This window comes from Gekko japonicus, unplaced genomic scaffold, assembly GCF_001447785.1.
Source record: "Gekko japonicus isolate JY-2015 unplaced genomic scaffold, Gekko_japonicus_V1.1 scaffold1818, whole genome shotgun sequence".
In the NCBI taxonomy this organism is placed as follows: Eukaryota; Metazoa; Chordata; class Lepidosauria; order Squamata; family Gekkonidae; genus Gekko; species Gekko japonicus.
This window is the reverse complement of record NW_015175414.1, coordinates 94,411-122,117: the sequence shown is the minus strand read 5'-3', so window position 1 is coordinate 122,117 and position 27,707 is coordinate 94,411. Positions and strand designations below refer to the sequence as shown.

Sequence of the window (27,707 nt, the reverse complement as noted above, 5' to 3'; positions counted from 1 at the left end):
TCTAGCAGTGTACCTGAGGCAGAAGTTAGGCTGACAACGATCCCTCCAGATCTTTTTTAAAAAGTGGATGTTATATTGGCTGCCTTCCAATTGGCTGGGGAGGCTAATTTTCCTGATAAATTATATTTTTTGTTAATGTCAGCAAGTTCACATTTGAGTTCTTTAAGAACACTCATTGGAATGCCATCCAGATCTAATAACTTGTTCATTTTTAAATTGTCAGCTTCAAAATATAATTGTTTCTAATTTCTGATTAGGGATGTGAAGGCCTGGGAACATACAATAAAATAACTTCCTCCCCTGTTTTTCTGAGGACTGTTTTTTAGTTTGTCCAGTTGAAAAGGTGGAAATTTTGAGAAGCTAAGGGAAAAAAATTGTATGCAACATTTTCTCTTTTGGAATGAGTGAAATGCTTTTTAAAACAAGAAGTTAGTCATTCAAAATGAGTAGTACGAACATTTTTATTTAAGATGGTCTGCAGTATTAGATGATAGCAAGTGTTGGCCTGCAAGTCTGGGGAGGGGGATCCCATCTCCATCTTGCTTTTGGAAAAATTAAACCCCACATGCATTTTTAAAAAAAGATTTCAGGTTTTTCTACAAACTTGTAGGTCACCCAAGTTTGCAGAAAAGTCTGTTTTGGGTAAGTCTGCTCTGATCTGTGGATTTAGGTATCAGCAGATGGGGGTCATGCTTGAGAAATAGATTCTTGTTAGTACTGTGAATGTCTGACCTGTGTATACTGCCTAAGGTAGTCTGGGATGTACTGTATACTGTAGGTGTCTAACCAGTGTATACTGCCTGAGGAAGTCAGGAAAACTCCTATTCTCCTGGCTTTCTGCAAACAATGCAAAACTGAATTATTCAAGAGGGCTTTTCTACACAGGCACTACACTAAATGATTCACAAAGTTACTTGGAAAAATTATTAGGGACTGTGGTCTGTAGTATTGTGCATAGCTTGTTGAAACTAGGATCCTACTATGGAATTTTGCATAATTTAATGTGTTATGTTAATACTTACGCTTTGCTTCAGCTCTGTTTTTGGAGTTCTGGTTGGTTATACAACCCTAATCCTCTTGCATTGTTTATTGAATGCCCCATCCATTGATTGACTCACTTACTCTGCCTTCAGTCCAAGTGAGAAAGGTGGGCTATAAATAATGTAAATAAATATATAGAATATTTTCAGTGGTATGTGACTAATCTTAACACAGCTATATGCTGTGTATATAATATGAGCACAGTGTTTTCAATTTTATGAAATTTAACTCAACATTCCGATATGCTGCTAATCATTTTTGTGATTGCATGAGACAGCATCAGTCCAAATAATATACTTCTTTTTGTTTACTATAAATATTTTCTGTTTTTAGTTTATTTTTCCCCCTTACCTGTTCGATGGCAAAAACTAAGAAGCATGTTCTACGGTAACACAGGATGTAATTGCAGTGCACTCACTCTCTTTCAAATGTTGGACATTTTCAGAAAACTAAGGCATTTACCTTTTACAGTCCATAAATATGCCAATAGTACAATTTTTACATTTTTACCATTATAAAGTATGCATTTTATGCAGTTTTAGCAGTAAAATAAGTTTAGGTTTCATAAGAATTCATTACATTTGTTTAAATTTCCCCAAAATATCTGGATTTTGTGTGTGTGTGTGGGGGGGGCTTTTTCCTGTGACTTCCAAATTCAAGAAATTTTTCATCTTTCTTCTGACTCAAATGCCTTTCTTGAAAGTCATCATTTAGGTATGGTGACATCCAGTGCTCCCTCTAAACTGTGGAGTCTTGTGAGCAAACATTCTGCTTTGTGAGCTCCTGGCGTTAAAGTTGTGAGCAGGTGATTTGGCTACTGCATAAAATAGTTTGCTCTGGAGCCATCCTTCCTGAGCGAAGACAAAAATGTGTGAGCCGGAGGCTAAAAACCTGTGAGCTAGCTCACACTAACTCAGCTTAGAGGAAACACTGATAACATCTCCAGAGTCTTCTGCAGTGAATGTTGATGCAAAGAAGTCATTTAATCTCTCCACAATCTCCCTGTTTCCCTTCTCATATCTAACAGTTATCTCCTTGCTGGTTTACTAATAATACTAATATATTTAAAGAATTGCTTGTTTTTTGCTTTTTATGCCTTTAACAATTTGCTCCTCACATTTTTCGTTGCATACCTTATTGCCAAAATACAGCTCTTGTTTTGCCAGAGTGTTTTCCTTTTTTATTTTCATTATTTGTGCAAGACTTCTAGGGTTTAAAGGAAATCATCTTGTCTTTTATGTTTGCTTGAAATTGTTTATCTCTTTGGATTTATTTGTATATAGAATTTATCTGAACATAGTGGTTTTCATCTCCAAGTTGCAAAACTATTTCTGAACAGTTTGTCAATTCTTGTCTCTCTAACTAGATTTAAATTAAATTAAGGGTCACTCATTCCCTCTCATTGAGTTGATGACTAACTTTAACTGAGGTTTGTATGTTTCAATAATTAAAGGAGTTATTTTATTTAAATAGCTGCATCTCTGGGGGAGTTGAGACAATTGGGTATTACAGCATTGTTTTCATCACCATGGTGCTTCAGGGTGTGGAGCACATACGCGGAATCTAGTCTGGCAAGTGTCAAGAAGAAATAAGAAGGCAGCAGTCTTCTATCCTGAGCCAGAAAAAGGACTGGGACACAAGGAACCAAATGCATCTAGAACAATGGTTCTTAATTTTTTAATCTGAAATTTGCCTGCTCGTCCATCAGTATGTTTTCTTGATCTAACCGATCAAGGAGTTTCTAGTATAGGTGTCTAGAATAGAGTTTACTAACAATACTGTTCATTGTTTTATGCTTGTCACATTGCTGTGTTTTATTATATGCTGATTCTTCAGAGCTGATCTTGTATTGAAAGAATTTCATCATCATCTATTTTTTAATCTGCTGCCATCCCGAAGTGCACAACATTATCATAGAATAGATTCAGGTGGAGTGGGCAGCCATGTTAAAGTAGAATGAACTTTGGGTGAAAGCTTCTACCCTGGAAAACTTTCTTGGTCTTTTAAGGTACTGCTAGATTTGAATTATCATTGAGTGTCTCTGTTTATTTAATTATTTAACTATTTGTAGGCCTCTCTTCCCCACAAATATGGCAGCTCAAATATAAAAACAGGCAAGAAGAACAAAGCTATACAAGTTTCCCTCAAAGGAACACCCTCTTTATACCCAACTTTAAACAATTGTTTTGTCCTTCTTTCTGAGGGCAGATGGCGTAGCAGTCCTGCACACCTATTTGGGAAGGGATTTTCCATGAATCTGCAGTCACCCCCCAAAAAGAACAGGCCCATGCTGTGGTTGAAGAGGCAACTCAAAAGAAGGGCACAGTATAGGAGAAGCCATGGGGAGATCTGAGGTGAAAAACAGGCCCATAATAAGTAATCATGTTTAAGTAAAAAATAATACCCCAGAAAAGACAGTTTTATTATTATGGATATGTTTTACAAGATGTGCATATGGTGCAGATCTCAGGCATACATTTGTTGAGTATTTGTGCCTGATTATTAGTGTGATCAAGAAATTAACATTTTGTCCATTTCCTTTTTTTTTTGGCCCCCGAAGGGGATTTTTTAATTGCATTTTTATATAGACTACAAAACTACAATAAAAAAGGGAGGGGTACTACATATAGGGAGAAAGAAAAGATAACCACTATTGACTAAAAATCCAAGAGAGGAGATCCTCAAATTGCTTACATACAATGCCATCTCTTAAAGCGCTACGTTTTATGAACTTAGTCAGACTTGCTTTTATACCTTGCATTGAATACTTCTGACCATTTTAACTATACTCATTTTATTTATTTATTAAACCATAGTTAGTGCCAGCTAGGGTTCATATTAGCCAGAATTCTGAAATGTGCTTCAGATCCTGGTTTGAAATTCTACCCAGCTTTGGTTCGATTCTTTATACCTCACTGGATTGGTTCCCGGAGTCAATTATAATTTTAAAAGCTACTTTTTAAACTTAAATCCAGTTGCTAACGTGTACAGTCCCATGGTGGTGGTGGTGGTTGCTTAAACAGTAAAAGAAGCTTGGCCAAAAATATATAATCTTTTATAAACTAATGAAATGCTTGAAAGCTGGGACTGTCATGATAGAGATGATGCTGGGGGGGAGCATCTAAGTCTTTCATTCATACTCCCATTTTCCAGCTGCTGTTACTAGCTTGGCCTAGTGGCATCCCTGTTTGCTGCTATGAGCCTAACCTGTCCAATGAGCATAACCTAGATGGCAGAAACGATCTGCTTCAACAGGGACCCCAGGAGCTAGTGACTATAGTGGTGTCTAAACCTTAACCCTCAATGAGGACAGCAAGAAAATATATTTTAGGGAGAAACGAGAGGTATATGTGAGCAACATGTGATCCTTTGCTTTGTTCAGTTACTCTAATCCCATTTATTGCTGTAGTTCCTGGTGATCCAGATGTGTAACCTAGTATAGGTCTGTGCTAAATCCTAACTGGACTGCTTTGTTGAACAAGATGAAATGCAGCAATACTTAAATCTGGAAACTTGTTCTAGTGGTTGGTTAAGAAACACTGAAAATATAAAAATCTGTTTAATTGTACTATGGTGGATTTTTAAAAAGAAATAACCAGTTATTCACATTTCAAGCCTGACAAGGACAATATTCAAATTTGGGTTCATGATTGAGCTAACTTAGGGCTAGTTTTGTTTTTTGGTCAGTATCCTGGAATTTCTTACACCTGAAGATCTTTAATTTTTAAAAAAGTATGTTTTAGGCTACTCCTGTGAAGAATAATAATGCATATTTAGAGCATATTTAGAAATCTTCTACCGAGATTTCTTTTTCTTGCTCAAAACATACCAGTCCTGAGAAATCTTAATTTTTTTAAAGATCTAGATGTAATCTGTAGAAAATTTGTGTGGACAAATAAAACAGCACATATTAAATGGAAAGTATTGCAGGATAAAAAAGAGAGAGGAGGCTTTGGACTTCCTAATTGGAAGCTATATTATTCAGCAGCAGTGATGGGATCGATAAAAGACTGGATAATGTTAGACAACAAAAGGCTATTAACCTTAGAAGGCTTCGACCTAGCCATGGGATGGCATGCATACTTATGGTATGAAAAAGAAAAAATACATTCTAATTTTATGAGCCTAACACAATAAGAGGGGCATTAAATAAAATATGGCAAGAAATTAAAGACCGTTTTTATAATCAAACCCCGAGATGGATATCACCCCTTGAAGCTTTCATTAAACCTTCTATTATGACACACTCTAAATTGCTAAGTTATAAAACTTTGTTGGATGAAAATGGTAATTTGATCCCACAGGATAAATTGACATGGTGGGAGAATATACAGTTGAAGACGATACATGATAAAGATGAACTTAAGGGTTTTTATCGAGAAAAAACTGACTTAGATAAGCTATCTACAAGTGATAAGCTCATACAGAAATTATATAAGAAAGTCCCTTGGTCTTGTAGTTCTTGTATTGTAATTCCTGGGAGGAGCCAGGAATTAGGCAAGTGCAACACCCGCTTTCTGTTTCTCCTCAGTTGGGCCTGAGCAGAATGAGAGAAGGCCAAGTCTGCTCGAGAGGAACTCTCTGCACTGGGCGGCAGAGGGGGAGGTGCAGGGGGTGTGTGGCGGGAGGGCGGCCCGGCTGAAGCTCCTCCTGGAGGGGACCGGACGGAGGACACAGTTTGCATTCCTCTGCAGCCCTGGAAGGGGTTAAACCCGCGGAGCCTTTTGCTAGAGAGGCCGCTTCTTTGCTGCGCCACAGGATTGTCCTGTGATCGGCACCTCCCCCCTAACCACGGGACCTTGACGGGACCTCTACGGGAGGTCTGATTGTGCAACCGCGCATTATTTTGCTCCGGGGCAAACAGCCATGCTCCCCCCCCCCGCATTTTCCTGCCCGTGTGACCGGGTCCTATGATAAGCTATGGTTATCTACAAGTGATAAGCTCATACAGAAATTATATAATTTTCTCCTTGATGACTATGAATGTGATGAAATAGTGAAATGCTCTATGGTTACGTGGATGCAGGATATTGGTCATAATATTGATACTCGGTCCAAAATGTGGAAATTGATGAAATATTTAAGATCCATACAAGAAAAATGTGTATAAAATGTTTCACAGGTGGCATTGGTCACCGGAAAAGGTGGTGGAATGCTTTCCAAACTTATCTAAAAACTGCTGGAAATGTAAAAATAACGTGGGCACCTTTTACCATAATTGGTGGAGGTGCCATATAACACAGCGATATTGGCAGAAAGTTCACAAGATTATTTTAGAAATTCTAAAGATAGACATGCCATTTACTCCGGAACTTTTTCTATTAAATATGCTACCTGATGAATATAAAGCAGATGAGAAATATGTCATTACATATATAATTACAGCAGCAGGTATACTGTTTGCCAAGTATTGGAAACAAGAGGGAATACCCTCTAAGAAAGAATTAGTGTATAAAATAATGGATGTGGTGGAGATGGATAAATTAACTGCAATCCTACAGGGTAAAGATGAATTATTGTTTAAATCCAGATGGAATAAATTATTGTTTAAATCCAGATGGGTGTAACTGGTGGTGGATGGTGGTGAGCGATTAAATGCATTATATAAAATATGTCCATTTTAAAGCTGTGTCTGTGATACTCTTGTGGATAACCTTTACATTATTAATTACAGTATTTAATAGACTGTGCAGATTCTGTTTATAACACTGATAATTCAAAAGTCCAGTGCCGTCTATGGCGTATTTTCTTGCCAATAAGCTTAAGGTTTTTTACAAGGTTTCTTAAAATATTCATTGGTTTAATTTGCCAAATTCTTCCAAGACAGTGATTGGGGGGGGCAGTCTGGGGCCATGGCAGCCACAACTGGAAGATTCCCAGCACCTTTCAATTACATAATTGTTATCCAAATTGTTGATCTACATAAATAACTTCCACTTTTTAAATCTGGCTTTTGATGAAGATTTTTGGGTAGGTGCTTAGTGACCATATGCTTGCCAACTAATCATTAGTACATATTAAACAGTTTGTCGACATTCATATTTAACAGTTTGGAAAGAATGGACCTAACCAGGACTTTCATGTGAAATCTTTCTGTGCAGTTATTATTCTCAACAATCTTATGCTTTCCTTCATGCTATAAAATGAATGAGAATTACTGTAAAACTAATATAGCTAGCTCCACATTAGAAACTAAATGGAGATTTTGGTGGTAGAACCTGAGGAGGACAGAGTTTGGGGGGGGGGGAGTATACTTCAAAGGAGTATAGTGCCATAGAGTCCGCCTTCCAAAGTGGCAATTTTCTCCAGGTGAACTGATCTCTGTCACCTGGAGATCAGTTGTAATAGCAGAAGATCTCTGGCTTCCTACCTACAGCAGGGGTGTCAAACATGCAGTCCATGGGCTGGAATCCAGGGCTTTAATCTGGCTCGCAGCTCTTTCCTCCCCCCTCTCCAACCCCACCCTTGCCTGTCCTCACCCTTCCAAGCTGCCTCTGAGTGCAGAGATCAGAGGGCGGGGCTGCCAAACTTCCCTCATCTTTGCTGGCTTCTCCTGTGCCCACATGGGTCTGCCAGAGTTATTTCCTGAAGTTTGCTGGAGTGGAGGGTTTTCTCTTGCGTTCATTGAGCTAAGGAGCCAGGTGGGTCTGCTAGAGATATTTGCTGAAGTTTGATGGCTGAGGTGGAGGGGGCTTGGTTGTAAACATTGTGCTTCCCAGTTGAGGCTTTCTTCTTGCATTGGTTGCACTAAAGGCAGGAACCAGGTGGAACCAGCCATTTCATGTTTTCCCCTGGGTCCTGGGCTCAGAGTATTGAGGACAAGAAGAGGCCAGGGAAAGGGTTTGCTCCCCACTCCAGGCAGTATGGGGGCATCAGCCTAGTGTTGCACTGCATCTTTAATTGTGTTTGTCTGTGTCCTTTTATCTCTGCTACCTGGTATTACATTTTATGGCAAACATGGCCTGGCCTGACACATTCCCATTTATGTAAGATCCGGCCCTTATAACAAATGAGTTCGACACCCCTGACCTAGAGGTTGGCCACTCTGTGTAAAACATCTGTGTTTTTAAAGGTAATCATCCATTTCATTGAGACATTGCGGTCATCTATTAATGCCTTGGAAGCATTGCTTTAAGGGAAGGGCATGCCATGGACTCTCAGTAAAAGAGATCTGAACAGCAGCTAGAAAACATTGCTGGGTAGGCGTCTGATGGAATGATCATATTCTGCGATGTGACAGTATTGTGTGAGTAGAAGGAGCAGTGTGCTGTCAGCTTGCCTTTGTGCATATTTACTCCAGAATTGCCAGATAACCTTTTGGAAGAACACTCATAGCTTGAAGCATAGCATGCTTATACTATATTATTTTACTTTCTGGAAAAACACTGCAACAGTGACTAACGGCTATCCAATAGCACTGTGGTTGCTGACATCTTAAATATTTTGATGTGTCAGTCCCTGCTTTTAGCTTAATTTTATCAATCATGGGTTAACAGGAAAAAATCATTAAGGGCTGCGGTCACACGCAACATTAGCCACGCAAGAGATACGGAAGACAAGCGGAGTTTCCGGTCGCGATCTCACCAGCACATCTGGGAAGCGTAGCGCTTCCGTGGCACAACTGAGGCTTCCTGCCGAAAAAGCGCAGCAAAAAACTAGTACCTTGGAGGTACTAGTTTCCAGAAACTGCGGGGCAAGGGCGGGCGTCTGATCGTGTTTCCGGTGGTATCCGGCGCCCGCCCATGTCCCCTTGCGGAAAAGGGTTTTTTTCCCCCCACGTCTCCGTGGATGCGCACACGCACCCAACGGAGCATGCGCATTCGTAGTGTACACAAAAAAAGAAAACCAGTTCGCCGCGCCGCGTGCTTCTTCATTGCGCGCAGGCGTGTGTTGTGATCGGCACCTCTCCCTTGCCATGGAACCTCCACAGTACCTCCACAGAACCTCCACAGTAGGTCTGATCGCTTTACTGCATGTTAGTTTGCCCCGGGGCAAACAGCCACACTTCTCCTCTGCAGTTTCCTGCCCGTGTGACAGGGGCCTAGCATAGGTTTGTTAAGGGCCTGTGTTTTATTACCTTTACATAACTGGCGCATTACTAAAAGGCAGCCCAAAAGTGGGAGACGTTGACTGAGAGATAACTATTTACATCATTAAATTAGATGGAACATTTTGAATGACAGGGCTCTTCAACTGGAGTCTGGTTCTGTCTCGTTTGTTGAGGGTCCAGTGCTGTAAAACTTCTGAACCTTAAGTGGATCTTTAGTTTAAACTTAAGGCTTGAAATGAAGTTGGGAAAAGCCTGAAATAACTTATAGCAAGTAAAATCTGATCTAGTATTCTACCTCTTCCCACTCCACCTTCTTCAACCTTTTGCTGGCTATCTTTGCTTCAATTTATAGCTGAGTTACATTGGTCTAGTTGTAAATAATGACTTCCCATAGATTAACCTTGTTGAACTGCTAAAGGATTTAGTATGTAGGAGTATCAGAGTTCTGTGTTTCGGTTTGTTTGAGGGTGGTATCTTTTTGCCCCTCATTATCTCTCCTAAACTTTTACTCTTGGAGGGAAGTATGTTTAGAGAGAACTCTGCTCACTTAGTAGTGGAATAGTTGACCTAGTGAAAGGTTTTGTGCACAGGAGAAGCATACTGCTGTTAGCTGAACAGGATGCTGTCCAAAGGTTGTTGTAGAATCTTGTTTTCAGCCTGCTGGTTATCTCTGCCAATGTATATTGCTCAGTGTTTATCAGTGAATGATGACACAAACTCTGCTGCTAGAGTTAAAAGAAGGGCAGTGGTTCTCTGATTCTGTTAATGCTACCTTAGTACCTGTTTAACTTTCTAAAGTTATGCTTTTTCCCATAAAAACATTTGACAAAACAAAGAATGCACCAGAATCGTACCTAAAATGGTTCATTGGGACCCTCTAATCCTATCTGTCATGCAAGAGAAAAATGTTAAAGCTAAAAAGGACAGAGGGTTCTCTGCATGAAGAAAATATATGTTCTTCATTGAGAATAGTAATTCAGGAGACACAGGGCAAGGAAATAAGGGATGAACAAGCCTGAAAGGGTGGTAAGGATGTGGGTGGTGGCACACTAAAAGCTTCCCATCCTTGACTACAGGAATCTCCTTCTTAGTCTACAGGGGATGGAACACTATTGCACATATTAATTTTTATTTCTTCTCTTTTTGACAGGCTCTTCCTTCTTCTATGGTGATAGTTGCAATCTACTGCCCAGTGATAGCAGCTCTCTTCATAGTTCTGAAGATGGTAAATTACCGTTTGCATAGAGCACTTGATGAAGGTGAGATTGTGGAGAGGAATGCAAGTGAGCGTATAGATAGGGGTGCAAGAACGGAACAAGATGACTCTTCTGCAAGGAGAAAGGACAGTAACGGACCTAGGTAAGAAATCTTCAGTGTTAATATGCATGTAGCATATCTTTTGTTACAGCTTATAGCTAAAACACACACAAATAAATTGAACTTTAAGCAAGGTAACATAATCTAATAGGATACCACTGGAATATATATTAGGGCATCCTATACGATAAGTGATATAGGATAATATATACAGCTAGATTTGAGTCCAGTAGCAATGTAGAGACCAACAAGATTTTCAGGGTATGTGGCTTTGAGAGTCAAAGTGCCCTTCGTCAGATATATATAAGATATATTGTGGGCATCTTAAGCGCATCTGATTCCCCTGCTCACTGTAATGCCATCTTTTTGTCATGACTGTTTTACGGTAAAAATGCCTTAAATAGAGGCTGGTGGGACAGCTAAACAAATAGCTACTTCCTTCTGGCTTGGCTTGAGTCATATCTCTAGTCCAGTCTAGTGTTCGTATTTTGTAGTAGTAATTTATTGTGTTGACCATAGGTCATAACAATACAGAAAAACAGTGCATAAAATCCCACATGATAAAACTCCAAGGTAAATACAAATTAAATTAATATCCAACAAGGTCATATAAATACAGAGCCAAATTAGGTCGTGGTCATTTCCATACAATTAGATCTAATCGATCTAGCCACCAATGCAAACAAAGCGACTCTGTTAGAAACATACGGGTCTTTATCTGCAAGCAAAAATATAACTTTTTCCATATCTGAAACTCCTTCCTGCAGAGATAAGATACTAGTGATAAATTTATTTTGAGGGGGCCAAAAGAAGAGGGCATCTCAAAATGTAATGGGTCAAATCATCTACTTCTCCAGTGCCACACATACAAAGTCGTAAGGGGGCAGGGATCCTTAGAAATCGGCCGGTGCGAACCATAGAGGGCGCAGCTTGAAATCTTAAATTGGTAAAGGCCAACCTTAATTTCATTGTTGTTAAAGTCTTTAGGTAAGATGACCTGGTATGGTCTTTTTTAAATAATTTGAAGAAAGGGGCCATTCTAGATTGACTGATTGCATTACTATCTAATTTCCCATCCATGTTAAATACCCATTCCCTCAACTCCCGCCTTGAACTGTTAGCTGTTAACAGATCATTTGGGATAACGTACTTTGATTGTATAAGGCCCAGATGTTCCTTGAAGGTCTCGGCAAGCTTTAGGAGACAGTAAAAACTTTTACTTCCAAATGAATCCTGAGAACGTTCTAGGCCTTTCTTCCAATAAGACAGGACTCTCAGATTAGCCCTGGCTTTCAAGGATGGGATACCAAGCTCAGCCCTCATTAAAGCCACAGGAGAGCCCTTAGGCAACACTAGGATCCGTCTCATAAAATTGTTTTGAATTGGTTCCAGTAGACCCAGAATCTGCTGTCCCCAGCCCCATATTTCAGTCCCATATAGTAAGCTGGGGATCACCTTGCTGTCAAACTACTTGATTACAGGGTCAACCATGCCACCACCCTTGGAAAAGAAAAATTTCACTATTGCCCCCACTATCTTTGTGGAGGAGGTCTTAATGATAATAGGTGTGGTCACCATTAGAGGGTTTCTGAGAACGTTATTCCTAGGTATTTAAATGTATGACACTGTTCAATCTGTACCCCTAAGATTCTCCACACTGAATTCCTAGGTCGTTTACTAAAGACCATCACCTTGGACTTAACATAGTTTATATGGAGGCCCTCTTCATTACAATACTCACCCAGTTTATTCAACAGCCTTCGCAGACCAATTTTAGTCAATGACAGTAACACCATGTCATCTGCATATAGCAATATTGGTACTTTGGACTGCCCTATTGCTGGAGGCATAAATTCTGTGCCCTCAAGTCTATTAACTATATCATTTAAATACAAATTAAACAAGGTAGGAACCAATATGCACCCTTGCTTTATGCCCATCTGCACAGGTATATTATCTGTTAAAACACCTTCCTTTCCAACTTTAACCTTGACAGTAATGTTGCAATTCAGTTGTCTCATCAAAAAATCAACTTAGGGTCAATGTTAAGATTTGTCAATTTCAGCCATAATCTATCCCTGTCCAGGGAATCAAAGGCCGAGGCCAGGTCGATAAAGGCCACGTATAGAGGCTGGTGGGAAAGCTAAACAAATAGCTACTTCCTTCTGGCTCGGCTTGACTCATATCTCTAGTCCAGTCAAAGTCTAGTGTTCCTGTTGGAACTTATCTATTTACTTACAGGAGTCCTTATTGAGGTACCTTCTCAAAAGCACTCATTGTTCATTAAATCCGTCCGTCTTCTGGTGCATATTTATTCTGCCCTTCTTTGGAGCAGTTCAGGGAAGGTTATGTGGTTTTGTTTTCCCTATGTTATCCTTCCAGCAACACTGTGAGATGGATTGGGCTGACAGTGTGTGACTATTCTAAAGTCACCCAAAGAACTTCATGGTGTGTTTCTGAGTCTCCCATATCAGTTCTGTAACCATTGCGCCACTCTGGCTCCAAGTAATTCTCTCTGTTAGAAGGAAGTGGATTTCAGCATGCAGCCTTGTGTTAATACACAATGTCGTCGTCATCTTTTGTATTCCATCTAACTTTTCTGAGTTGGTAGTTCATTAAAGCCGAGCAGCATTTTTCAAAGTTCTTGAATTCAGGCTCACTTTTTGAATATGCTCTTCTTTCTGGAGGGTACTAATATAGGTGGAATCTGAAGAATTATATGAGAAGCTCCATAAATTCACCAAGATTTCTAAGTGCCTCCAGCCATTTTAAAAACTGATTTGGAAAGTTGTGAGACACACAGCTGTTCTGAAGTCTGTTTCGGAAAGTTGTGTACACCACACCGAGAGTCAGTGTGGTGTTGTGGTTAGAGTGGCAAACTAGGATCTGAGAGACCCAGATTCAAATCCCCATTCTGCTGTGGAAGCTTGTTGGGTGACCTTGGGCCAGTCGGATACTCTCAGCCCAACCTACCTACAGTGTGGTTGTGAGGATAAATGGAGAAGAGGGGAATGATTTAAGCTACTTTCAGTCGCCGCTGGAGATAAAAACAGGGTATAAATCAAGTCAGTAAATAAATAAACTGGGTTGTTCTGACTGGTCCTCATGAACTGTTACTATATGCTGTGTCTTTGGGGAGAAGGAAAGCAGCTACAAGGGAGGGCTTTGGCTAGACAGGGGAGGGATATCTTTTCTTTATTGCTGCTCAGATGGAAAGACTGTTTGGTCTCCATCAAGCCACCACAGAGGAAAACTGCAGCTGCTCAGCTGCTGATATCCAGCCTGAGTATCCCTTATGACCACTTTGAGGATCTCTCACAATTTGCCCTAGAAGTGTAGGAGCTCTTTGGGGGTGGGGGGTAGGATTTCCCCCCCAGCTTTCTGCTTAAAATAACTTCCCAAGGCAGTGTACATAATAAAAGAAATCCAGGTTAAATCAGTAAAGGAAGATTCTTAGCTGTCAAATATAAATGAGCTGAATGGCTAATTGTTATCTACTGTCAAAGCTTCTTACCACTAAGAACATAAAATATCTTTTTCTCCACTTCATTCAGGGGCTAGTACGATACAGTCTGAAGCCCCTGTTTCTCAAGAGATTTTTGAGAAGTAGTGTACCAGTTTGTTTGTTTGTTTGTTTGTTTTTACTTTGTCACTAGTTTAGCCATCTGTTTTTTCCAACATTATCTGTGTTCGAGCTAGGGGTGTGCAAAAAAAAAAAAAGGTGTCTAAAAGGGATCATGGTCCCTTTAAATCCCTTCTCCAAGCTGCATAACTCCATGGTAAGTGAAATCCGAAGGCATTTAAAGGGCTTGCAGTTCCTTTAAACACCTTGCGGCAAGGTCACCCAGAAGACATTTAAGGGGACTGCAAGCCCTTTAAACACCTTCGGAGTCCTCTCACTGTGGAGTTGTGCAGCTTGGAAAAGGCATTTAAAGGGACTTTGATCCTTTTAAATACCCTTTAAGCTTGACTATCTGATGGTCCCGAAAATCCTGAAAATATTTCGGCCATTTCAGATACCCGAACAATAACCCAAATTTATGTCTGGTTGAAAGAATATCTGAAAAATACTGATAAGGTATTTTCCAGATTTGTTTTCGCTTGGATTTAGCTGAACACACACCCTTAGTTTGGACTCATGCTTGGCAAAAGAATGTAGTGTAATTCTATATGAAGCTACAAAAGGAAGTGGTATAGATTGAAAATGTTATTGAGTATGTAATCGCTTCATTATTTGTAACTGCTTTCTTATGCCGTGAAGGCTTTTTGCAGTACATCACGTTCTTACATTCTGATAAACATCTTCTCGCGGGATATCCTGGTTTATTTGTTGGTGGGGGTCATCTTGGAAATGATCAGACATTATCACTTCATTTCATTTTCATTATGCTGCCTAGTTAATAGATTACTTGATGGCTATAATTTGAGGAAATACTAGCCTCAAGTGTGCTTTATGAATGAACTGGTATCCAAAATAATATCTAAATGGTCTTAAGATCTTCATGTTTCTTTTTAAGCGATCCTGGTGGAGGGATTGAGATGTCAGAATTTGTTCGAGAAGCCACTCCTCCAGTTGGCTGCAGTTCACGAAATTCCTTTGCTGGTTTAGACCTAAATAACCAGGTAAGAACTGATCCTGAAACAGCTGCTTCTGATTACATTGATCTTAACTGAAAGCATAGTAATAACAGTTAAAACATCTTTTATAAATGTCCAAAACATACTCTTTCTTTCTTAGTTTCATCTTCACTGTGCTAAAGCAATTAAAAACTCCTCATTTTGTTTGTTCCTATATTTTCGTTTTAGATTTCTTTATGTAATTTTGAAGTTTCTTGTCTATTGCATGGCTGCATGTGTTACAAATGGATAAATAATAATAATAATAATAATAATAATAATAATAATACTTTCCATTTATTAATCGCTTTTCCCAGTGGGCTCAAAGCGATGTACAGTTACTCAATATAGACAAGGGACTAACAATGTTTGTAGGGGATAGGGAAGACAACATATATATTCATTTTTAATTGCACGCGCCATCACTGCCTGGTATAGACGTCTTCTGGCTTGGATCCGTTGTTTTCCACACAGCTGCGTGTTGGCCAGGCTTCAGGACCTGTATGTCAATCGCCACACTGCCACCACCTGGCCGGAACATCCATTACAGGGATTCTTTCATAGCCGAGAAGCTATTTCGCCTTCCAAGCCTCGACTAGGACGTCCGACAGTCAGCTAACACCCTCCCACAAGGGAGATTGGCGTGCCAACCCTCTCTAAGGAGTGGTTCCCATTTTATCTACTCGCCGAAGCTTTCGAATCGCTGGGTGGACGATGAGCTGGGGACAACAGGCTGGCTGCTCACACCAGCGCGAGGCTTGAACTAACACAGTTCAGATGTTAAGACAGTGGGATATACCCACTGTGCCACCGCTCCCCACCATATCATAGTTAGCAGTTCTGTTAAAGCTGTTTTTGCAGTAAGATATAAGCATTTTTATTGTTGCCTGACAGGGGTATCAAACATGAGGCCCGTGGGCTGAATCAGGCCCTCGGTGGGCCCCAATATGGCCTGCAAGGCCCTGGCTGTTTCCTGCTTCTTTTTTAGTTCTGCTGCTGCTGTTGCTGTTGCTATGTCATAACTTCCTTTACCAGACTCTCTCCTGTGTGATTGAGAGAGTCTGGTAAAACACTGGCTGAGGCTCTTCCCCTTCCTCCTCCCAGGGGGAAGGAGGGAACCAGCCAGAGCTTGCTTCCTGGCCAGGCTGCCTCAATCGAATACAGGAGACAGAGGGAAGCCTTTAATCCCTTTCACTGGCTGAGGCTCCTCCCTGAAGGGAGGGAGGGTGCCTGGTATTTCTCCTGTGCAATTGAGGCAGCCCAGCAAAGCAAGCCCTCCCTCATTCTCTCCCTCCCTTCACATGAAGCAACGTATGTACAAAAGGTTGCAATGCCCAGCCATTTCATGTTTTCCCCTGAGTCCTAGGCTCAGAACACTGAGCATGAGATTTCTGTAATGAATGTCAATAAATCAAAAGTAGGTTTGCAGCTTACAGATACACACCTGAGCAGCATTTCTACACCACTGACATTTTGATGCAATAATTCAGAGCAAGAGGTGTCAGTTATCAGAGACTGTTAAATAGACAAAATATTGCAAGAGTGCTAGTGTTTTAAGCATGTTTTATTTAAAGTTTTTTAAAAAACTTTAATTGTGTTTGTCTGTGTCCTTTATAAAGTTTATATCTCCGCTTCCTGGCATTACATTTTATGACACACATGGCCTGGCCCAACAAGGTCTCATTTATGTCAGATCTGGCCCTCATAACAAATGAGTTCGACACCCCTGCCCTACATGGTTTCTTTTAATCCTGAGGTGGTTAGGCTCTTTGAAACAGTTAATATGCTACTAGACTGTAAGTGTTAACAGAGTGCAGAACATAAGATATGTTTGCTGATTCTTCCAAGAAGATCATTGCTGCTGTCAGAGGCTCAAATGTGTTTGGTGCCATTATTGGCTATGCTTTACTTTGAAGATGTGGTCATAGTAGTTAACATTTTTTAAAAATTAAGTTGTCTTCTTATATTGCTGCTATTTTTGTTCATTAATTGATGGAGGACTTTCTAGTAATTTGCAAACTAATTTGCTTGGCATTTTTCCTTCTAAAAGGATATAAGTAGTAGCATGATTCTTTCTTGGGCAATGAATAAACATATTATAATATATGGATTACTATTCCTGGAGCTACAAGGGTAGATTATTTTTTTTAATGGAAAAATGCTTTTGAGGGGCCATTATATGCACTTGGCATTGCTTTGTAGCTAAATAAACTTTACAGTACAATAGAATCAATGTTATTGGAAAGTCATTTATTTCTTTAACTGTATTTTAGCTCGGATCTGGTTTATTTCATCGTGGAACTGCAGCTACTATTAAAGGTAGGGCTATATATAATCAGAAATAATCTTCTGGTAACTAAAGCAGGTTTTATAGATGTCAAATAGCCTGCCTACATTACTAGTTCTATCAATATGTGCAGTTGATACAAAGGAAAATGACACATGATATCTGAAAAGAAAATTTCTTGATGATTCTTGGTGTCTCGCAAGAAGTACGAAGTAACTTAAGTTATACATATTTGGTTAGCCAGTTTGCAAAAATGTCTGTACCTATGTATAATATAGACAGGAATTATGTATTTCTTCTTGTTTCACTTCTCCCCCCGAGGTCAGTTGTAACTTGCTTTCAAAAGTCACATCAAATATGGAGCCCTCTATTCTAGGATGCTCTGACAAATATACTTAGAGTAGATAGCTTTCATGAGACAGAAGCTTGGATTTGTTTGACACAATCCCTGGATATTTATAACCATTATTTTTCTGTGACAGTTAAGTTTATAGCAAGGAAACCAGTTGATAGTATTTCTTTTCTCATTTTCATTATAACACTAAAGACTGTTCTAATTGTACTCTTTGTAGTAATTCTTTGTCTACTGTAAATTGTGTTATTGAAGATGATTAGAATTGTTCACAGGCCTCCAAGAGGCCTGACTGACACTCGCCTCTCTCTGGCCACTGTTCTCTTGGATTTATGCATGGTTCTGTCCTCTAGACCAGTTTACCCTGCATTGTAGACACTACCAGTAATATTTACTTTCTTAAAATATTTATCCCACTTTTCTATTTAAAATAAATATTAAGAGGTGACTTACAATAACATGTAAGACTCTCATAAAGCCTCCCCAGATTTTTAAAAGCCTAGGATGAGGAAGGATTCAATTTAAAAAGGCCGTCCTGAATAGAAATGGCCTGAAGGCCTCTTAATGAAAAGATTTTGTGCAATGTAGGGAGAAGTTGGTTGCATAGATCAGCGGCAGCATTCATGGATGTTCTCCTGCAGATTCCCACTTATCAAATATCCTTAATGGAAGTTTTCTCCTGTGACTTTAGAGCATGGGCTGGTAAATACTGGTAGAGGAGATTCTTCAGTTTTCTTGAACTACATAGGGCTTCTAAGGTCTAATCAGCACTTTTATTAATTCCAGAGACAAACTGGGCACTGATGCAATTGGCAAAAGAGCTGAGCAAAGTGCTTGCAGCAGCAAGTCCCTGTTAGCATCCTGGCTGCTGTATTCTGAACCAGTCGACGTCTCTGAACCGTCTTCAAAGACAGACTCTCGTAGACTGTCATACTGGGTCTTATGAAGACATATGTGACCTGTAGTAGACCTTGGTTGTTGTCTTCTTGCTGTACTGAGCCCAGTTCTTGTCCCTCAGTACAGTCTTAAAGGCTAAATGGGGTACTTCCACACATGAAACATCAGACCTGTGGACCGTCCGTGTGGCTGCCACTGAGCTGCATAGGTAGAGGGTGCCCTAAGTTGCTTCCCATTTTGTCATGCTTACTCTGGCCAGTTTCCCCAGTCACCACCTCTTAATTCTCTTCCACCCACTTCCAACTTTGCTATGTCCCAGCCCCCATGTTCTGCAGGCAGTGTCTGGTGATAGTTTTTCCAGTTGCATTTGATACCTGGCCCCATTTCCTGGGTTATGACAGTTAACCCACAGCTCGGAGTGTTGACTGGCTATCTGTGCAGTGGCATCAGGAACACAGTGATGGCTGCAGCCTCAGATCATTGATTTTGTATTGCTGGTGGCATCAGTGTTCCCTCTAAGCTGAGTTAGTGTGAGCTAGCTCGCAGTTTTTTAGCCTCCAGCTCACAGATTTTTATCTTAGCTCAGGAAGGAGGGCTCCAGAGCAAACTAATTTATGCAGTAGCCAAATCACTCACAAACAACTTTAATGCCAGTACCTTACAAAGTAGAAATTTTGCTCACAAGACTCCACAGCTTAGAGCACTCAAACTTTTATGCTTGTTAACAAAAGTTGAGTAAATGTCTCCAGTTGACTGTCATTTTCCCATTCTACAAGCTTCATCTTGTGTCTTCCCTAGTCATTGGCTTGGATCCAGACTGGCATTTCCACAAACACAAGGATTTTCATCTGTGGAATGCGTCTTTCCCGCCTTCGCCTCCCCCTAGCAGCCCAAAATCCCCTCCTCCCTGTCCTGTTTCTGGAAACAACATTCTGAGGGTCATTTCAGAGGTCTATGGGTGTATGGAGATGAGAAAGTCATGCTCTGTGGTCTGAAATCCTTGTACCTGTAGAACCGCTAGTCTGGATCTGAGCTATTGTTTGCATGCTTGCTTGTATTTTTCCAAGTGCCTTCATTTGAGGGTAGGCCTTGTTGGGTAAAATTATGGTGCCAGGGGGTCATACTAACTTTTCTGCTGTAAGGTGTTGCATACGAACTTATTTCTAGCCATAGTTGAATACTACATGTTCTCAGGTTGTGCTCCAGCAAAACAGAAGAGGATCAGAGATGACTAGTCATCAGTGTTAGTGGGTGGGATGTTGGTGTCAAAGGCTACAAGTCCCTACATTTACCATGTGAAAGGTGAGACATCCAAAGATTTTAGAATGTTTTACTCACATGAGACCTTTGTTTGCCCTTGATATCCTCACCATGTGATATCATTGTGTAAGCAGCTGCAGCTTCCTGTTAAGAGTGAGGTCTGAGGCTGATGGATTGTTAGTAGTGGATGTATCTAAAACTATGACTCTTGTGTTTCTGCTTACAGTGTAATGCTGAGATAAAAAGTACGTCTAATAGTGGAATAGTGAATGGGATGCTGACCAAAGCAGTTTGAGTCTTTCTGTCACTCCCTATCTCTGCCCTACTTTGGCATTGTAACAATGTAGTTGCAGCATCAGCATTATAATTGCACAACATAAATTCATGTTCTTTAGGTGTGCTGTTCTACTGTGATTGCTGTACCATTGCATTGCACAGTTGCACCACTAAAATGGAGTGAAGTACCATGCTATCATGTTTGTTTAGCATAGTATCATTTATTTTGGAATTCCAGCTAGCAGTCTCAGTCTTCAAAAATACAATCTAATTAAGCCCCCAAAGTAGTACATTTGGAAAACTCACTGTTTCTTGTCATGAACAGGTGATACTGACACGGCAAAGACTTCTGATGACATCAGTCTGAGTCTTGGCCAGAGTTCTAGCCTCTGTAAAGAAGGGAGTGACGAGCAAGGTAAGAAATCTTAAGCTGCTGTGTATAAAAGTATCTGAGAGGCCATTTTGATAACTACTAATCTTGAATGGCCTTGAAATTATGCTATTTGATTTTTTTCCCCACTTCATAATTAGCGGTCTACCTGCATATTTGTGCCATCACTAATGATGGTTTGAACTCCAAATCTAATATACGTATGTGAGCCTGAAAGAATGGTGATGGTATAGCTTCCAGTTTTTTTCTGAGAGTCCTTTCTGTTTAAAAAGTTTCCTTTTAATGCCTGTTCTGTTTGTCTGGCAAACTATACAAGTAGTAGAATGTGTGTATTTTGCCTTTCTCTGAGCACTTGTATGCATTATGTTTCATAGATGTATCACTTATCTTTTTGGGCATAGCTTGCAGAGAGCTCCTGCCAACCTAGCAGTTCGAAAGCAAGAAATTGCAAGTAGATAAATAGGTACCACTTCGGTGGGAAGGTAACAGCGTTCCGTGCGCCTTGGTGTTTAGTCATGCCGGCCACATGACCACGGAAACGTCTTCGGACAGCGCTGGCTCTTCGGCTTTGAATCGGAGATGAGCACCGCAACCCTAGAGTCGGAGTCGACTGGCTTTCGAGCAAGGGAACCTTTACCTTTACCTTTACCTGCAGAGAGAGAGAGACTGAAACAGTGCTAGGAGTTTTTGAAGAGTATCTGCAGACTTAATGAAGCGGTCTTCCCACATAGCCATATGGCATTTTGCATGATTCGAGATCTGAAGCGTTTTTGCTCAATGATCAAATGTCCATGATGTATTGATTTGGAAGAGGTTGTGCTTGGGTTTATTTATTTATTTTTGTGTAATTGCATAGTAAAATTGCAGTTACCCTCAACTGAGAGTTCATCTCCTGGCCCCAGACATGTTACCCTTCTCCATAGCTCTCTATTCTTCATGTTTCTGTTTAATCTTGATTCCAATATGGTGGGCTTCTGTCAGAGAAGGTTTGTAAGTAGCAATCATGCCGGGCAAAGGTAGGGAATGAAATTCATTGCTCACAGAGTTTCCTCAATGATAGACTTGATCATACTTTCTACAGAAAAATGAAATGTTACTACAGTTGTAAGAAAAGTAAAACCCATAAAATAAAACTCTTGGCATCAGAAGATGAAACACAATTTGATTTTGTTCTCTGACGCATTACCCATATTTCAAAAAGAACAAACATCATATTTTGGTTGGCTTCTTCATTTGCAGTAGCATGCCAAGCTATCGTTTGGGTCTGTTGAAGCATTACATTTCAAGGAGACGTTTTAGTCCTGGGTATGTGCAAGGCCCTCACTGCGAGAATGCAACAAATAAAGTAGGTTGTGTTGTGATTGTTTGAACAGTTATTGATAGATCAGTTGATTAGGGACTGGCCACATTCAATTAACACAGTACAGCTAGTTTTCTTCTGTTCCAACATGGTGCATGGAGTGAGTCAGAATTAGTAGATGAAAAGAGCTGCCTGAATGGACCTTTCATAGTCTGCATTACTGTAACTCACATGCCAGTAATCTCTGTTATCATTACGTATTGTATTGATGGACTCAAACTGTTCAAAAATAGAGTTGCTTTTACATAAGGCGATAATTAAGAAAGTGAAAGTCATAAGGGCCGTGGGTGTAGTGCAGTGATACCTAAAGCACATGACATTTGAGTGATGTTCAATGAAATGGGAATTGAGTATAAAACTTATTTAGGGCATCTGTTTAATGTGAATATGCAAGTTGTGATTATATTTTTGTTTCTATATCACATAGTCAAGTTGATCTTTCACTTGGAACTCATTAGGCTGCAAGCATGTGAAATACGGCTTAATTTACATAAAGGTTTCCAAAGAACAACTTTTTCTTTTTATATATTTTTAAAAACAGATTTGGCAGCTGATCAAAAGACTTTCCATTTGGTCTCCGTCGATTCCTTTGTGTCCATCCAACCATCGTTGCCATCTGGACAGGAGATGCCAAGGGACAGCAGTGACAAAGTGTGCCTCCCTAATAACCAGCTTGCCAGTCAGTCTCTGTCTGCTGCATGTGACACAGAAATGGCTTCTCTTGTTCCATTGCATTCACACTCCTATAGGAAAGACCATAGACCTCGAGGGGTGCCAAGAACTTCTAGCTCAGCTGTTGCTTTTCCAGATGTGTCACTAAGTGACTTTCCCCTTTATCAGCAGAGGAGAGGCCTTGATCCTGTCAGTGAGCTAGAAGCTTCCAAGCCTCGATCTGGATCCAAAGAATCTTTAGCTGAGAACTCCTGTATTTCTGGAGTCTTTCAACTGGATGATATTCTCAAGTGTAGCAGCCCACAGCTGCTATCCAAAAGCAGCAAGAGCAAATCTTTAAAAGCAGACAAAAGTGCAGACAGTCTCAGAAGTCTGAGTACTCGGAGCAGTGGCTCAACAGAGAGCTATTGCAGTGGGACTGATCGCGACACAATCAGTACTGTTAGCAGCTACAAAAGTGAGCACACTAGCTCAACTCACATAGAAAGTGTGTTGTCAGACCATGAGCAGTCGCCTAAAGAAGAGAAGAAAAGCAGCAAGAAAAAGGACTGCTCGGTTGAGTCCGATGATTGTAGTTTTGCTACTGACAAAAGGACTAGTAGTGAAGGCACTGCTATCGAAACAAGCGTTGGCAGTTGCCTGCAAGAGAAAAGGGGTTCAAATGCGTCAGAGGAGATGCATAATCAGAGGGCTCTTAGCAGTTCTGCTTCAGAAGAAGCAAACAAGAACCCTCATGCCAATGAACTGATTACGCAAGCAGACCAGCCTCATGGGAAGCCAGCTGAGAAGAGAGACGAGCAGAAGGAGAAACCGTCCCTGGTTGAATCAAGGACTTGTAAGGAGATGGCTGGCAAGCAAAAGGAAGGGGATGTAAGGCCTAAATCATGTAGCTTAATTCATCGGACAGCTTCAGCTCACAAGTCCAGCAGGAGGAGGACAGGGAAAAAACGGGCTAGTAGTTTTGACACGAGTCGGCACAAAGAATATATCTCTTTCCGAGGTGTATCTGGCACCAAACCCCACAGTGCGGTTTTTTGTCATGATGAGGACTCAAGTGATCAAAGTGACTTGAGCAGGACCTCAAGCATGCAGTCAGCCCATCAGTTCAGCAGTGATAGCTCTTCCAGCACCACCTCCCATTCATGTCAATCTCCTGAGGGGAAGTACAATGCCCTTAAGACCAAATATACTGCAAAAGAAAGGGGCATAGACTTGGAAGGCTCTTACAAAATCCACTTGGGTTCTGAGGTAAATGGCAAAAAGCATTCAACGCAACGGACTTCCAGCACAAACAGTGCCAAGAGTCGTACCAGGGTTTTAAGCTTAGACAGCGGTACTGTAGCCTGCCTGAATGATCCAAATCTAATGATACCAGATAGCATAAAACAGCTAACAACTTCTAAATCTGATCTAGAAGCCAAAGAGGGTGAGGTGCTTGATGAGCTATCTCTGTTAGGACGGGCTTCACAACTAGAATCAGTCACTCGGTCTCGGAATAGCTTACCAAGCCAGGCTATGTTTGCTGAAGGGGATGAACGGGAACAGGGAATTGTTGGTAAGTAATCAGAGTGCTAGATGCAGCCATGCTGCCAACTGCTACTATTGTTGTGTCATTAGAATAATTTTCAGTTTTCTGTCCATTAAGCCACTGCCTTCACATGGAGGCCCAGTGTCTTCTGGTATGTTTAATATAGTGGGATACTATATGGTTACTTTATGTTAATACTATTACCAATTCTTTTTATGTTTGTAGGTGGTATTGTGGTGTTACTTCATTGTGTCTTTAAAAACAAGTTGAATGTCATATGAAAATATGGTATATTTGTATGTGCACGCTTCTAATCTGGTATACCTAGCATAATGCTTACCCTAATCATGCTTAAAGTGCTGCTCCATTTTTTAATGGTTAGTTTAAATTTAAGGTATTTATAAACAAATTATTGACTTTAGCATCTTACACACAAGATCTCTGTCTCTATGTTAGATTTTTATTCTACCCTTCCTCCAAGAAGCTCAAATTGTTTCCCTCCCTTCTCTGTATTATCCTCACTTCAACCCTGTGAAAGTGGCTGCCCCAAAGTCAACCTGTGAGCTTCATGGTAGAGTGGAGATTTGAATCCAAGGTCTCCCCAGTCATACTCTGGCCCATGAACTTTTGCCACTGTTGCGCAAAGGAAGGGCCTCCTTTTTCCTATAAAATGTGATATTAGAATCTTGCTACTGTGGCCAATAAGTGCGAAACATATGATTTAGCTTTGTCAGTTTGTTCTGATTAGAAGAATAACATTTGCCCTATAATCGCTAAGTTGCTACTTTAATAATATGGATGTAATTTGCATATTTTACATTAATGCTGATATAGTGCAAACAGTGTAAATGAGCTGCTTTTAACTTCTGAATTGTGTAATTGAATATAATTCTTGTAGTGAAGGTGGTATGTACAGCTGGTTGAAGTAATTTTCTTGTTCAGTGCACTAAGTCCAGATCTCTCCCTTTCCTGTTTGTGTGATTGCTGCTTGGTCCTTTAAGTATAATATCGGCCTGTTAAGCTTTTCTTTGATCATTTTGTCCTAATCCTAGGCTGGTGACTCAGCTGTTACTGTTCAGACCTTTCTTTTTATTATTCTGAGCAGAGTTTGAGTCCAAGTCTCACAGGGCCAATAAGGCATAGGGCTGATTATTTATCTAGGAAGTTTTTATGCTGCCTTTCCAGTTACTCTCCAGTAGCCCCTTCTTTAGGGTTCATGACCAGGAGGCATTCAGGTAGAAGCATCCTGTGTATGAAGCAGCTGTACATGTAGCTGCCAGTTTGCACAGCTGGAGAGACAGCAGATAGATTTTTTTAAAAAGAAAAATTAAAACATTTATGTCCCACCTTTCCTTGTGGCTCAAGATGGGAGAGAAGTTTGAACATGGGCTGCTCATTGTAGTTGCCAGTTGACACGATTATACTACCCCTTCCCTTTTTTGAGCATCACAGCCACTTCTAAGTGGTGGTGACTGTTCATACTAATAGTTCTTTCATTATGATCTCCTCCTGGTGGCAAGCTCAGCAATCCATACCAACGTATTGACTGGCCAACATATTAACCAAAAGTGAACATGCACCATGTGAGAGAATCACTGGGAGCTAACCATTGTCAGTAGACATACCTATGGTAACCATAGTTAGCTCCACAATTAAAGTGGGTGGGAATTCATGTGTACAGGAAATCTTATGGTTAGAAAATTGGGCAGCAGTATGTCTGCAGTAGGTCAACTAGTAAAATAACCTATAATAAAGCACTGGTAAATCAGAGAAAATACTAGCACTTTTGATTAACGTCCATTCTGATGCTAAACTTATTATACTTTGCAAAGAGGAACAGATTACAGATATTTGTTGTACCTGCAGTAGAGAGGGATAATTTCAGTACCTAATTTAAAACTTCAGAATGGTGGCCTAAATTGTTTATAATCCCAGTGTCAGAGTCGTAGAATTGGCCTACAGATATAATCAGGGCCTTCTGCACAAATGTTTGTGGTACAACATTTGAAATGAATGGGATGTAACTCATTCTAGTATTATAAACTAGTGTTTTGATCTATCAGTAATTCTCATTTTAACTTATATTATGTAAATTCATAGTTGCTTTGAAAAGCACTGCTGCCAGTTACATGGGAATTTTGAGTGGGATGGAAGTATTGCTCTATGGTCCTTGTGGAATTATAGCAGAAATTTGGAAATTAAGGAAGGGGACATATTCAATGAGGAAAGGTGCTGCTCTGAAGATTTTCTTTCTGCTGAAATAGTCAGAAACTTCTAATCAATGTCTTTCCTTTCTGCCTTCCTTCACCATTTTTGGAATTATGTAGAGAAGCAGTCCTGTTTCTCTTGAGAACATACTTTCCCCCCCTCTCAATCCTGAGCATTTTTAGGTTGTTTAGGAGTCAGAAACATTTAAAAAAAAACAACACCCTAGCCTTGTGTTTTTTTTACCCAGAACATTTGGTTGGATTGATGTTATCTCCCCAAAGTCAAGAGCTGAGCCTAATTTCCTGCATTCTCTATTCTACTTAACAGTGTATTTCACAATCAGTTCTATGTCTGTACTGGAACATTTCATCTGCTTGGAGATACCAGCATGAGGGATCTAGTTTTTGCCTAAGTGACAAGATAGCACAGCCCTTTCTCAGTGCCTGTTCAGTGTGGACATTCTGGTGTATCCATTCTTTCAGCAGTCCTGCACAGATTTCCATGCTCTGATCTGTTGGGTATATCATGTAGTTTTGCCCTTATAAAGTTTATGTGGAAGGGAAAAAATGCTTTTGTGTGCAGGACACTGGGTAAATACTTCGTGGATGTAGAAATATGTTTTGAAGTATGATTGAGATCAAATCTGTACCTCAGAGTACAGGGAGATTAAATAAAAGGCCATGGGGGTTGGTTTATTTTTTATTGTAGTGTTAACCACTTGGGTTAAAAAAGCTAGTGCTTCTAATTATGATTGTCCTCTGAACTTGTGATTTATATTTTAACTAGGAATAAGGCCCATTGTGGAAATAAATACAATGGGCGCTAGAAAGAGGCTCTGGGAGAGTGCCAAGGCCGTGGGCACTCAGAATCAATTTGCCATGGCAACCTCAGCAGGGTATAAGGACACAGAGTCTCCAGGGGAACGGATCAATGCCATCTGGAGAGCAGTTGTAATTCTGAGTGATCTCCAGCCCCCACCTGGAGATTGGCAACAGTGGTTCCCCATTACAGAATGGCTGGTTTGGAGGGCAGAGTCTATGGCATTGTACCTGTCTGAGGCCCCACTCCTCAAACTTCACCCTCGCCAGGCTCCATCTCTCAAATCTCCAGGATTTTCCCACCTGGAGTTGGCAACCTTATCTACTTCCCAGCCAAGCATCAACCTACCTTCATTTTCCCCTCATTGATCAGCTTTGCATCTCCCCCTCACCAGCAGCCCCCACCATGCTCTGAAGCCCTGACTGCCACATAACATTGGCTGTCATAGGGGGGCCAACTCAGCAAGGTATAAGGACACAGAGTCCACCATTTTCTCCAGGGGAACTGATCAATGCCATTTGGAGACCAGTTGGAATTCTGAGTGATCTCCAACCCTCAGCTGGATTTTGGCAGCAGTGGTTCCCCATGAGGGAATGGCTGGTTTGGAGGGCAGAGTCTATGGCACTGTACCT

General features: G+C 40.5%; 1 protein-coding gene across 1 annotated transcript in view; it reads left to right on the top strand.

The window, feature by feature from the left end:
* The window catches only part of PCNX1 (pecanex homolog 1 (Drosophila)), a 116,296-nt gene that overhangs the window by 10,908 nt on the left and 77,681 nt on the right, over window positions 1-27,707 (top strand). Inside the window, exons 2-6 of the mRNA XM_015425764.1 lie at window positions 10,242-10,450; window positions 14,926-15,031; window positions 17,299-17,344; window positions 20,423-20,512; window positions 22,390-24,075. Of these exons, the coding sequence (XP_015281250.1) occupies window positions 10,242-10,450; window positions 14,926-15,031; window positions 17,299-17,344; window positions 20,423-20,512; window positions 22,390-24,075 (2,137 nt within the window). The remainder of the gene's footprint in view (window positions 1-10,241; window positions 10,451-14,925; window positions 15,032-17,298; window positions 17,345-20,422; window positions 20,513-22,389; window positions 24,076-27,707) is intronic.